The sequence below is a fragment of the Pleuronectes platessa genome, chromosome 16 (genome assembly GCF_947347685.1).
Source record: "Pleuronectes platessa chromosome 16, fPlePla1.1, whole genome shotgun sequence".
NCBI lineage: Eukaryota > Metazoa > Chordata > Actinopteri > Pleuronectiformes > Pleuronectidae > Pleuronectes > Pleuronectes platessa.
The window spans coordinates 19239781-19252310 of record NC_070641.1 but is presented as its reverse complement, the minus strand read 5'-3'; the positions used below and the strand labels follow the sequence as shown (position 1 = coordinate 19252310).

At 42.6% G+C, this 12530-nt stretch overlaps 2 protein-coding genes across 2 annotated transcripts in view; one reads left to right on the top strand and one right to left on the bottom strand.

The window, feature by feature from the left end:
* sez6l2 (seizure related 6 homolog (mouse)-like 2) overlaps window positions 1-6463 on the bottom strand; it is a 17679-nt gene extending 11216 nt beyond the window's left edge. Inside the window, exons 1-6 of the mRNA XM_053444141.1 lie at window positions 6344-6463; window positions 5542-5622; window positions 5275-5397; window positions 4971-5186; window positions 947-1083; window positions 126-318 (exon numbers count right to left, since the gene is read on the bottom strand). Of these exons, the coding sequence (XP_053300116.1) occupies window positions 126-318; window positions 947-1083; window positions 4971-5186; window positions 5275-5397; window positions 5542-5599 (727 nt within the window). The 5' untranslated portion in view covers window positions 5600-5622; window positions 6344-6463. The remainder of the gene's footprint in view (window positions 1-125; window positions 319-946; window positions 1084-4970; window positions 5187-5274; window positions 5398-5541; window positions 5623-6343) is intronic.
* A 1850-nt stretch (window positions 6464-8313) lies between these two features.
* asphd1 (aspartate beta-hydroxylase domain containing 1) lies at window positions 8314-12152 on the top strand. The gene is made up of 5 exons (XM_053444275.1): window positions 8314-8766; window positions 9238-9444; window positions 9717-9924; window positions 10659-10772; window positions 11449-12152. The coding sequence occupies exons 1-5, from the start codon at window positions 8314-8316 to the stop codon at window positions 11556-11558; spliced, it is 1092 nt and encodes a 363-aa protein (XP_053300250.1). The 3' UTR covers window positions 11559-12152.
* Window positions 12153-12530: the final 378 nt, after the last annotated feature.

The window sequence follows — 12530 nt, the reverse complement described above, 5'->3', positions numbered from 1 at the left end:
ACAACACCTGATCTGATTAACATTACTTCACTCATAAGGGAAAACATGGTTCAGTAAAATGACCTAAGTGTGAAACAAACAAGTAGATAATAACAGATGAGGTATATATCCGGTGCGGCCTTTACCTTGATAGTGGAGGCTGAACGTGCCGTGGTTGGTCTGTCGGAGGCTGCGGTAGTGGATGTACACCTGATTGGTTGTGCTGCGGATCACCTGACCCTCTCTCATCAGGGTCTCGTTGGCTAACATCTCTGGCGCCGTGCCTCCGTGCCCCGTGATCGTCAGAGTTTCTTCCTTGGACAGATTCACTTTTCTCACCTGGAGGGTAACAGGAAGAAATGATTGCGTGCGACCTGCTCTGGAGGGAGTCAGAGATCTGCAGCCTCGGACAACTCAAGACACTGGGCAAACGGGAATTAAGATACTGTGCTGGGTCTTCTCTCAATAAGGACATTATGGGTTTGAAATTTTCACTTTAATTTGAACTTTCCTCTTGAAGCTCTTTGCTCAATGTTAGTACAGTTGTTATTAGTCCACCCTTAAATATTAGACACAGATAATATGTTTCAAAAAGTGCAAATCTCCATCCACTAAATGCTTAAACTACATTTGACTACTTATTTCAAAATAATGTGCATCTGTTTCCCTGTACATGTTCTCACACTTTAAATGTTATGTTTACAGAGTCTGTAAATATTATTAGAAACATTTGATTTATTATAACTTTACTGATGTGTGCTCTTTGCGACTGTAACACTGCAGATGTCCACAGTGTGGGACTAATAAAGGAATATCTTATCTTATTTTATGTTATCTGATCTTATCTCACTTTGTATTCGCATCTCTAGCAATTAACAATCCTAGATCCTCGTTTCAACCGATCTTTGACTATTTTAAAGATTTAAAGATGATTGTGTCTGGATTCTTCGGTGACAATGCAGCTTACCTGTATTTCCACGCCGTACCCTGCGTACACGGTGATGCTGTAGGTGCATTCCAGAGGGGCAAACGATGATGACGATGACGAGGGATCTGGCGACTCAACGACATCCTCCATCGCTGACAGAGTCGCGTTGCACTGCACTGTGAAGAGAGAGAAAGGTGGGAGAAGAAGAGAAGAATTAAAACTGTCCAGGAAATACATATAAAGAAAAATTCACTTCACTTGCTTTTTAGTAACAGGAGCATGATTCAGATTAATACTGTACATACGCTCATATTACGCATATCTTTTATCTAGATACGCCAGTTTGTAATATCATTAGATATATGTTTATAATATGTTTTTCAATTTTAAAACGTCCTCTTGCAGTCACTCACCACAGCAATTCCCTTCTGTAGCCTATACTAGGCAATAAACCCAGATTCTGATTCGGAAGTAAAGAGTTCCTGAGTGATGAGAGATCAATTTCTTTCCCGCCCCCCCCCATTTGATATTTTCACAGTCTCTTTTCTCCCCCTTCAAAGCTCTGCGTTCCCTCGCTGCACTGACAGCTTTGTAAAGGAGAGAGCGTCTCAGTAAACCTGGTATTTTTTTGGGATAAGATTTTGTGCAGTCGTGTGCGGTTGAAAGCGTTCAGTGCCGTGAAGATAGGAGAGAGGTCGGCCTCACTGATCCCTCGCACACTGGGAAGCTACGGAGGATTCCTGTTCATAAGCAAACATGTAAAAGGGCGATGAGTTATTTTACAAACCCGCCGCTGCGTGCTGATGGTTTATTCAAGGTTCTGAATTAATTAAAGCATCTTTACATGTGCTTGATTTATTAATGTTTGTGGTCTGTTGTTTTTTGTTAGCTATTCCTTTCTTTCCCACGTGTGTCCACTGCTGCTTTGATAAGTGTATTTTTTTGTATATGCGGTGATTGTATTACATGTGCTCTGTGTGTCCTGCACCAGATGGGTCAAAAGCAGAGGTTACATTTCCCTACCTGCATGAGTGTGCCTGTGCATGTCTGTGCATGTGTTGTGGACAAATACATAAATGCATCTGAATTTATGTTTTCGGGAGAAAATATAACAGAATTACAACTCGGTGTGAGGCAATAAACTTTCAATAACTACAATCATTTCATTTTAGATAATGCACTGTTGGAAGTAAGGAGCACAAATTAAATCAAAAGTCAATGAAAAGATTTAATCAGTATTGTTGTGTACTAGTGAATATTGGCTGAATTGAATCACTGCCTTGGGTAAAGCGATGATGCATTGGATTTCCCCACATTAAATGATTTCATTGACCAATTTAGTGACTGAAACTGCTGCAATCCTTCTGCAATATTGAATTATTGACCACTGCTTGTAATACAAACAGCGTCTGAGGAGGAAAAGCTTTTACAGACCATCAGGCAAACAGCGAACAGAAAAACCTGAGGCAGAGGCATCAACACAATAAACTCTTAACACTAACTATCAGCAAATGTCTCAAGATCGAGTCACACAAAATGTGTGTTTCTGTCAAAGAAGTTAAAGGAATTATTTGATGTTTTCATAAATATCCTGAATGGTTTTAAGTAAGATGAGAGAATTTATACTGTTTTTGATTATATTAAATGAATATGAGCAGTGATCTGGAGCTGGCAGCTGATGGAAATGGTTTAGCTCAGCATAGTTAGAGTAAAGATTGTGGTGCTGATGTGCCAAAAGATTAAATATTTCATTATCTGTGACAATTATCTTACAGTGTAACTTCACAAGATGCTCCACATACATCATGTTAAGTCAGGCAACAGGATAATGTTCAGAAATTCCTCCTCTGAAAAGAGATATAGCTCAAAAGTATGACCTTATTCTTGTAATATAATGACTTCATCACCTCCTCTAAGGAGCTGTTGGGAGGTTTTCTTCTGCAATTGTGTGTTTGAGAGTTAGCAGAATTACGCAAATAAGTATGACATGTTTGGGGGATTGATATTTATGAGTCTGAGCAAATTTATCCAAATAAAAACCTGGATGTAGTGAATTTAAACGTGGTTTTTTAAGGGAACTGTTGGGCCTTGGGTTGAGGGATGGTCTTTAATGAGGACCCTTCTGTAATATTGCAATATTTTGTAATATTATGACATAATTTCCATAATATTAAAATATTATTCTCAATATCTCAGATTTTTCATTTCCTTTAAGTCATGATAGAAGGGACTAAATCCTGTAATATCACCCCCAATGTAACAATATTGTTTTACTGCAAATTAGATTTTAAATATTAATTACAAAGTTTTGCTTCATCCTGAATCCAGTCTTTATACTAAGCTAAGCTAACCAGTTTCCAGTTGCATCAATCTTCTATAACCTGGACCATAAAATACCATATTTTGCAAAATGTCTAACTATCCATTTAAGGTACGATCGTGTTGCCGTGACGAGTGTGAACATGTCTGAGACATTATCGCACTATATCCGGAAAATGGTTTTACAAAGCATTGAAACCAGGATACCCGAAGAGAAGAAAGAAGAAAAAGAACCTTGAGGAAGCAGATGACACACACACACACACACACACACACACACACACACACACACACACACACACACACACACACACACACACCTCACTGATCATTCATCTTGTGTGACATGTCTGTTGCCACATCTGGTGTAAATCAGCTGCACCCCCCCCCCCCTCCTCCTCCTCCTTCAATCACATCTCCTTAATTCTCATTTGTCGCTATCGCTGTTTAACTCTCATCAACCTTCAGAGGCGCGCAGGCATCTGAGCAAAAGGAAACGCTGTAACGTTGTCTCACTTGAGTGCATTTCTAACAATCATTCATACAGGATGCCACCGTCACCAGCCCCCGATTAGTATTCTGCTCATGACTGCGATGTTGACTGACTGCCGCTGATTTGTCAAATTAATACTTCTCTCTATTACAATATCAAGACAATAAGAGTTGCCGATGGTACAGGTTCGACTTGCTGCTCTTCGTTCCCCCCGACAAATTATTTTCGTGTTCACGGATCAACTTCCATTTGTTTGCCGTAATAATGACTCAAAGACAGCGGAATAATTCAGATTTTATTGTCAAGATACTACACAACTTTTCATGGGACAAAATCAATCACGAGAGCACAACCAGTGAATGTGTCTCAGGACAAGAGACATGCAACCGTTCCAGATGCTAGTCTGAGCCTCTCTTGTGTGTTTTACCTCACTGGTTACAAAGCATATAGTATAAAGTACAAAGTTATAAGTCTGCTTCTCTTCCCAGCCATTAACCTTATTCTCTGTTTCTAATATATGTTTAGAAGGTAATAGATTACAAAGTTATCCGGCTACATGACTTCCACTAAGGAGTAGATCAGGCAACATAGGATGTGCATCTCTTTTCAATCGTCTGCGTCACAGATGCAAATGTCCATAAGACATATTACTGATACATCTCGCACCATCGAGCAGGAAAGCAGGAGTGCACCTCGTTATCTCCGACACCGTTCATTCCTCTGAGGTGTCTCATCCTGAAATACAGACGTAGAGGAAGCATTTTTGAGAAAATGGAGCAGAGGCATCAACAAGTATGTCTGCACTTAACATAATGATCGCTAACATCTTTCCAATGTTAGCAGTGAGCTTTACAATAAAACATACTGGCTACTGAATATTCTACTTCGCAGGGAGCTACGTTGACTCCATAGCTTCTTTTTTTTTATGTCATGAATTTGTTTAAGACAAACATAAAATACATGTGCATCTTTTTTCTTTGTAAGTAAATCACATTATAAAGTAGCCAGTGGACTTATGTGGAATATGTTAGGACTGTTTGTTGTTACCTTGTCTGTCAAGTCATCTTCTTGTTCTTCAGAGGGAGGCAGAGAAATGACTGAAGTCGCCACACGGAGTCAAAGTGATTCAGTTGGAACTTCTCGTCATTGCGGCCGCCGGCAAAGTTTGAGCAGCTCTGATGCCACAGGTGACATGCAAGCATTTTTTTCCCCCACAGCAAGAATACACGACCACTAAGGTCAAACCAGTACCTGGCATGTGCATTGTGGTTATGGTGGTTGTGGTGATCAGAGTGGTGGTTGTCTCCTCCTCTATGGGCAGCAGAGACAGGCTGTGCCTTGATCCTGTCTGGCCGGCAGCAGAAGATGAGCTTAAAGCCGTGGTGAGGAGCCCTGGTGACATGGCTGTCGCTGCTGAATCGCTGCGTCCGAGTCCAGGCACAGCTTGTGTCGGGTTTGTGGTCGTACCTGCAGAGTCAGGTCAATTAAGTGTGTGTCATTTCCCATGAACAATCACTCACATTGTGCTGTAGCTGTAGAAATGAAGGCCCTTTACCTGCTGCTGCAGAAGCTCGTCCTAAGTACTCCTTACTCTGCAGGGCAGCGTGGATCAGGTCAGCTGGTGAGTCTGGGGCTAATGTTGGGGGTGCATCTGGCTCAGGAGTCATAAAGCGCATACCTGAAATAGCCAGGTATGTGCAAAAAAACAAAATGACAACAAATCTGGTCAGGAGGACATATGCACTCAAAAGAAGTGTGTTGTTTGGGATTGACGAAGTCTGTATTAGCCTGTGAGTGTTGGAGTATTAGCCAACACACTTACCTGAGACAAGGTGCATCATGGTGACATACAGCATCACGGCAAAGCGTGTGAACCCCATGGCTTTGGATGAAACTGAATGACCTGAGAAGGTTAAAGTGAGCAGACAGATCAGGGGATTATTAACGATGTAAATAGATCAATCACAGTATCTGGGAGGCTCCGGCCATGTGGGTGCATGCATTCGTATTTTACAATTACTGCAGGAGGCACTGCCTTGTGAATTAATGAATTATCCGTCATATCAATTATTCTCACGCAATTCCCCTGCTGATCATATGTTTACACCACACAGGCCACAGTGACTCGCAGCAGAGGAGCATTGCGATGTGAAACTGTAACAGCTCCACCGATATGGAAAAAAATGTTCAGTTCACACAATGCCGGGGAAACGAACAGTAATTTTTTTTACACGGTATGATGTTAAACATTCAGGACCCCCCCCCCCCCCACCCCCATCGTGCATCTTCTCCCCAAAACCTGCAACAACATGCCCGGGAAAAAAAAAATGCGCTATCCAAAAATCCACCAAAGGAGACCCCCCCCCCCCCCCCCGCAGGTCCAGACTCTCATAGCTGGATCCACCATCAACCTGTTAATGGAGCTGAGTCTAAAGGCTCCTCCGCTGCTATTCGAGGCGTTTCCTCAGTGAAAATCCCGGTGTGTGACAAAATAATGGGGCTATACGAGGCAGCATCACACGCACCTCCCCCGGCCCTCTTTGTGCAGATTTGATTTTTTTTATCATTTTGGCACAACCAGCAGCGCATGAGATCCATGTCTGCACTGTTCACGGGGGTCTTACCTTTGTGGTCCAGGCTGCGTCCCGTCCTCTCCCTCCCGGACTGTGTCCTGTTGCTTTAGGATCCGACACCACGGCGGCGGGGCTGCTGCTGCTGCTGCTGCTGTTGCGATGCCCCTGTAGCTGGTTGCCGTGCGCTTGACGCATTCGCCTGAGATGTGAGGGCATTTGCACTGAGGTGTCGGGCGCCCCCTAGCGGCTGCGCGCGGCGGCTGCAGCGGAGCACATTTTGTCTCCAGCGGGAGGAGCTGTCCAGCGGCTCGGTGCTGAAGTGAGTCCGACGCAGCGCTGCACGCCTCATTCAAGGTAACGACACAGCGGCTGGATCGAGACTCTTTCCTCATTGTGAAGGCCTGCATGTGTTATAGGAGATGCATGGGGGTGGGGTGGGGTGGGGGGGCAGTTGGGGGGGCAGTTTGTGTTGACATGAAATGCGGACATTGAGAGAGGCGAGCTGTGCGGGCTGGGGTGGGCTGGGGTGGGCTGGTGCGGGCTGGTGCGGGCTGGTGCGGGACAAACAGGAGCCATGGATGCTCGAGCGGTGCACGGTTTGAAGAGGCTGCCCAGGGGCGTCTGTTCCCGCGGACGACACAGTATCATCGCCTGGTGTTTGTAATTGAAGCAGAACGAATCCGCTGGAATAAGCCTATTAGGAGAGAGCCCTCCCACCTTCAACACACTCGCTCGCGCGACCAGACGTGCACGCCCCCCAAATCCACTTGGCATGCTCTGTTAATTTCAGATTTGCTCCAATGTTCCGATGCAACATGCACAACTTTTGAACGTATACACAAAATTACTCATGATGTTAATTATGTTATAATTATCTTGTGCCGCTTTTATTTTTCGTGATTCCTTTTATATTTTATCTAAAGAACTTTGAACTGCCATATTGTTGAAACCTGCTAAATCAACTTGCCTTGCCTATTATAATATATTATAATATTATTATTTGTTTCATTATTATAATTGCATTCCTCAACCAAGTGCTGGGTATTAGGGCAGGAATTACAATTAAACACAATCAAATAAGATATAAGATATTGTGGTAGAGGTTGATTGGTTATGGACATCAAAAATAATCTAGCTCATTAAAGTAAGAAGCAAATATTGTCAGTATTAGCAGCCAAAACTAATAATATAATGACAAATAATAAACTTTATCTGTATAGCACATTTTCGAAACACATTTAAAGCAAACAACAAGAATACATTTACAAAGTAAATAGAATAATGCACAGAGCTCAGTTCTGGAAATAACCCATGTTACAGATGATAAAAGAGTTAAAACAACAAAAAAATAAAACATTATAAAAGGATTAACATTATTGGTTTGCCTGGTGGATCTCCCCAGAAAGCTCGTCCCAAAGAGTGGGAGCCCTGACAGAAAAGGCCCGTTCACCTCTGGATAAAAACTGTAGTGGCACGTCATCGCATGACTTTAGAATATTGCCTGCAGCGAAAGCTTTAGTTACATCCATAGCTCGTTCTCTGAGAGGGCAATGGTCAGGAGTTACATAACATGAAGTCAGTGTCAGTGGAAACTAAACCAAAGGGTCAGTCACTCTGGAAAAAGATGTCCTAATTTCTTCCAAGTGCATACTGGGATTAAAGGAAAATAAATAAATGAATGAGTTTGCTCTCTGTAACCAGGAACGTCCACTGCTCTGTTTGGGCTGTGCTTTGTGGCCCAGAGGCTCTCGTCTCCATAACATGGTCTGATGTTGAAACCCCCCCCCCAAAGACGTCTTACTTCGGTTCCTGTTGTTGAAATGAAGAACCAATTAAAAACATCACCATCAAGGCGAATAGTGCAAAGTCACCTTTGAAACTAGATTTCGTTCAGTAAAAAAAATTGTATTCTGAGATTGCTTTGCAATATTTTCCCCCTCCATATTACACATGTATATGCATCTCTGTAATCTCTTCACATTTTTCTGTCTCAGTATTTCAGTGTCCCACCAATCGAAAGGATGCACTGGTCAATGAACACACTACCCGTGCCGCTCTGTGTTGAGCTGGGTGTCCATTCCCTGAGTGGCCTCCTGTGGACTCTCCTGCTCCTGTTTCTGTGGCACTGTTACCGAATGGGCTCCGACCTGCCAATCCCAGGTCACACACATGCCGGGAAGCTTAAGTCAGGCTCAAGGCGGTCCATGAAGTCCCGCGGCGGTAGCTGCGCTGGAACAAAGTGCAGCGCACGATCCAAGCTGTCGAGAAGTGATCAAATGACTCCCTTCATTCCGATGGAAACAGAGGAGGACGAGGAGCAGGGACAGGGTTACCTCACCCCCGTGCTGAGTCACGCCTTGTTCCCAGCTCAGGCATCTGCAGAAGCCAAAAAACTATACGCTGCACTACAAGAGTACGCCAAACGCTACAGTTGGGTGGGCATGGGCCGCATTCACAAGGGCCTCCGTGAGCAGGTACTTCTTGTGTATATAGGTTTTTTTATTTGATATGTATTGCAATCAATTGCGTCGTGGTCCTAGACTGTGTTTTCATGGCATCAATAACTGAATAATGCTTTGCAAAGGTAGGAGTCCTAACATCTTATTGCCCCTGTGAAGGAGGTTATGTTTTCACCCCTGTGTTTATTTGTGTGCAAGCACGATAACACAACAACTAAATTGATTTCTATGAAACTTGGCGGAAGGATATTGTTTGGGTCTGGGAAGACAAAAGTACATTTTGGTGCAGATCGGACACATTTAGGGAACTGATTTCTATGAGTGTGAGCGGCTTGATTGATTTCAGGGGACTGTTGGGCCTTGGCAGAGGTATGCTCTCTCCTGAGTGCCGTTCTAATATGAAAATGTTTTTATTGGAGGATAAACAGCAGAGAAAGTAAACGTTGTCGAGAAATACTCATTCTCCCTTTTCCGTCTTCACTCAAGGTTCAACTAAATGATCACTCTGCTATACAGAAGCCGCATCTCTTCTTCCTGCCAGATGTCCCAAGTGTTCCTTTCTTCCCACGTGATGCTCATCGACATGACATTGAGGTCTTGGAAGCCAGCTACCCTGTAATCTTAGCTGAATTCCAGACTGTTTCCCAGCGGGGCGTTGACTCAAAACTAGGTTGGACCAGTCTGGGTCCAAAGGTACAAGATTAAATCTTTGGGGCAACTGTGAGAAAAGAGCAGTCCAAGAAACGTTTCCATCCTCTGTTTCAAAATCTTAGGAAAGAAGCTGCTTTTCAAGTTTCTGAACGACATTACTGTTTTCTTAGATCTCTAAATACTTAAAATATCCCCCCAGTAATAATTATTCAATCCATGAGCCCTGATGTCATTAAGTGGAGAAATTGACTGTTTGGATCTATGCTGATGTATCGATCTAATGTGAATCTAATTGGGATCATTGCCTCTTTCAGGGTCAGGCAGTGTTTCCCTTGTACAGTTCTGGCGTCTGTGTGGCAGGAAACTGTCGCTCTTGTCCCTGCACCTACCGCACACTTCTCTCTCTACGAACGTTCATAAATAGCAACTCATTGGGATCTGCTGGATTCTGGCTGCTGGGACCCGGAGCTACGCTGGGGAGTTCGTACGGCCCCACCAACACACGTCTCCGCTGTCATCTGGGTGAGTAAAACAATCACACTTGTCTTGGTTTATCTGCATTTACCTGCATCTGGCTCTTCCAATCAGAATCTGGTGTTAGTTTGATAATCATGCGAATGCTTCACACAGTATAATGAATGTGTTGCAATGCACTCGTGCAGTATCTGCTCCACATTAGAAGGAAATTAACATTATAGGATCACATTATACACGTTATATAAATTCAAAACTATAATTTGCCTTTCTTTGACTCGCTAGGAGAACCCTTATCCACAGAAGGGTTTTCCATGACTGATAATATAAGTGATTACCTGCTACAGGGGTAAGTGCCTTGGCTGTCAAAAGGCTTAATTCATATGCCAGTCACTGCCCATAGCAGGATTCTGAGTGCCAGGCACTTTATAACAGAACAGTACATACATATCAGGGCTCCATCAAGGCTATTCATAGTAATTAGTATTATTTATTCAGGTCAGTGTACTGTGGGGCACTTTGGGATTATACTGGTGCAAATAATAAATTGTTGTTTGACGTTAATTCAACTAAAAAGCCCAGAAAAATAAGCCCATGCGACACTAAACCATTGCATAATGTGGTACTTTGTGGGTCAAGGTTCCACTCAGCCCATTTTGGTGCTATCATCTGTCTGGATATAATCCTCTCAGTTTTAAACACGGACAGGACCGGAGTGCACGCCCTTCTTAGCTGATGGAAAACATGATATTCTGTTTAAAAAAAGATTTCACTTTTTGTAGGTCTGCAGACTCCACCGCTGTGTGAGCTGGTGGTGGGAGGGGAGCCGCAGTGCTGGTCAGAGGGGCACTGCCTCCTGGTCGACGACTCGTTTCTCCACACTGTCTCCCACAAGGGTCAGTGAATCCCAAATGCTTTTTAGGAAATTAAAGATTTTATCGGTAAATGTTCAGTTTGTAGGGTTTAATGCAACCAAGTAAATGCCCCTCACCTTCCGAGTAGTAGGAGGACACACAGCGATGTTCAGTTAATACACAAAAGGCCCTCTGTGTTTATCTTGGTTTCTGCAGAAATATGGTCATGCAACATTTAGAGGACTCAGTTCCAATAAAAGACTAACTCAGAGGTAATGGAAACACAGCTTTTGTTAAATTTATAGGAACGAAACACATGATCGTTTTTATATTGACATTTATATTCCATACACTCCACCTTTAATTTCCCTCTGATTTCAGCTCTTACAGCCTCCACCAAGGAGGTTATGTTTTCAATGTTGTTTGTCAGTGTGTTAGTAGTAGCATGTTGATGCAAAAACCACTGAACCGATTTTCTTGAAACTCAGAGGTGGAGGGTATAAATGAGCCACGGAAGAAGCCATTAACTTTTGGAGCCGATAGGATTAAGGGGGCAGATCCAGGAATTATCTTTCACTTTCTTTAACCTTGTGAGATTGGGGCATTCATTTTCTGCAATACAAAGCATTGTTTTACTCCATTTCTTGAGTTGCTCCCACGGGATGAATCTGAACAACTGCTCATTTTCAACTAACACAGAATGCGTCTATTTGTCAAGGTCCCTCAGAAGCTGGACCGCGCGTCATTTTGAGCGTGGACCTCTGGCATCCGAATGTGGCTGCAGCCGAGAGACAAGCTTTGGACTTCATGTTCAGCCCCGACTTCTGAACTTACCCCTGCACTTCCAACAGACAACATCCAGGGGATGCCTTACTTTAGCCTCGGTTGTTGTTGTGGGTCATCTTGCATCTAATTCAGATCGAAGGATCACTGTGTGAGTTGTGCCCTCAGAATTACACAAGCCATTAGCCACGCTTTCAAAAGATGTTGGATTTATGGTCTACGCCAGGAAGTGCCACCTGAATGCATTGTTGATGGATGATGTGAGACAATGCTACTGTACATGCTTGACAGTCTGGCTGCAAACTATAAACTGACAGCATTTGAAAGCACAAAGAGATCTAACCTAAGAAGAGCAGATCTAATCCTAATTATTTTAAATATTACAGTATATTGACATCATGTACTATGCTAATGAATGCTACTTGCATGAAACCTGTATCTGTCATGATTGTTTGAAGCTGCTGATGCATGCACTGATGCCTTCAGGAGAAGAGGCTATCATTTATTTTGAAATATATGTAGATTACTAACTCTATGTGTCAACCAAAAAACTGTGAAAAATCTAAATCGAAAAATTGAAAAATATTTCAATTTATTTTTTGTTTTCTGAAATGAATGCCAAAAATATATAAAACCTTTGCGTACTGTGGTTATTCTTTCTCTTCCTATTTTTCTCTCTGTGGGCACTTACATGTTTCTTTATACAAATATATATTTTTCTTTGTTTATTATTACAGTTGGTGGGTTTGTTTGTGGTTGAATTATTACCCAACATGAAAAGATAAGGGTTTTTGTCAATTACATTTTTCTTGGAATCCAAATAAATGGAAAAGCAAAGAAATCCAAAATGACTCTGTGTAAATATAAATGTCATGAAAAGGACAGAAAAGAAAAAAATATATACAATGCATAAGTAAAAAGAAGGTGGATATGTGGATTTACAAATACCAAAAGGGAAATACAGATAAAGAATGTAGATAAAGAGCAGAGCTGATTGTTCTGTACGATACAAATTGC

What these genes read in the sequence shown, in the direction of transcription:
- asphd1 (XM_053444275.1), top strand. Translation starts at nt 8,314, where the DNA reads ATGCACTGGTCAATGAACACACTACCCGTGCCGCTCTGTGTTGAGCTG. An exon ending in GGACCAGTCTGGGTCCAAAG is followed by an intron (nt 9,445 to 9,716) that starts GTACAAGATTAA and finishes TGCCTCTTTCAG; the next exon opens with GGTCAGGCAGTGTTTCCCTT. An exon ending in CCACACTGTCTCCCACAAGG is followed by an intron (nt 10,773 to 11,448) that starts GTCAGTGAATCC and finishes CTATTTGTCAAG; the next exon opens with GTCCCTCAGAAGCTGGACCG.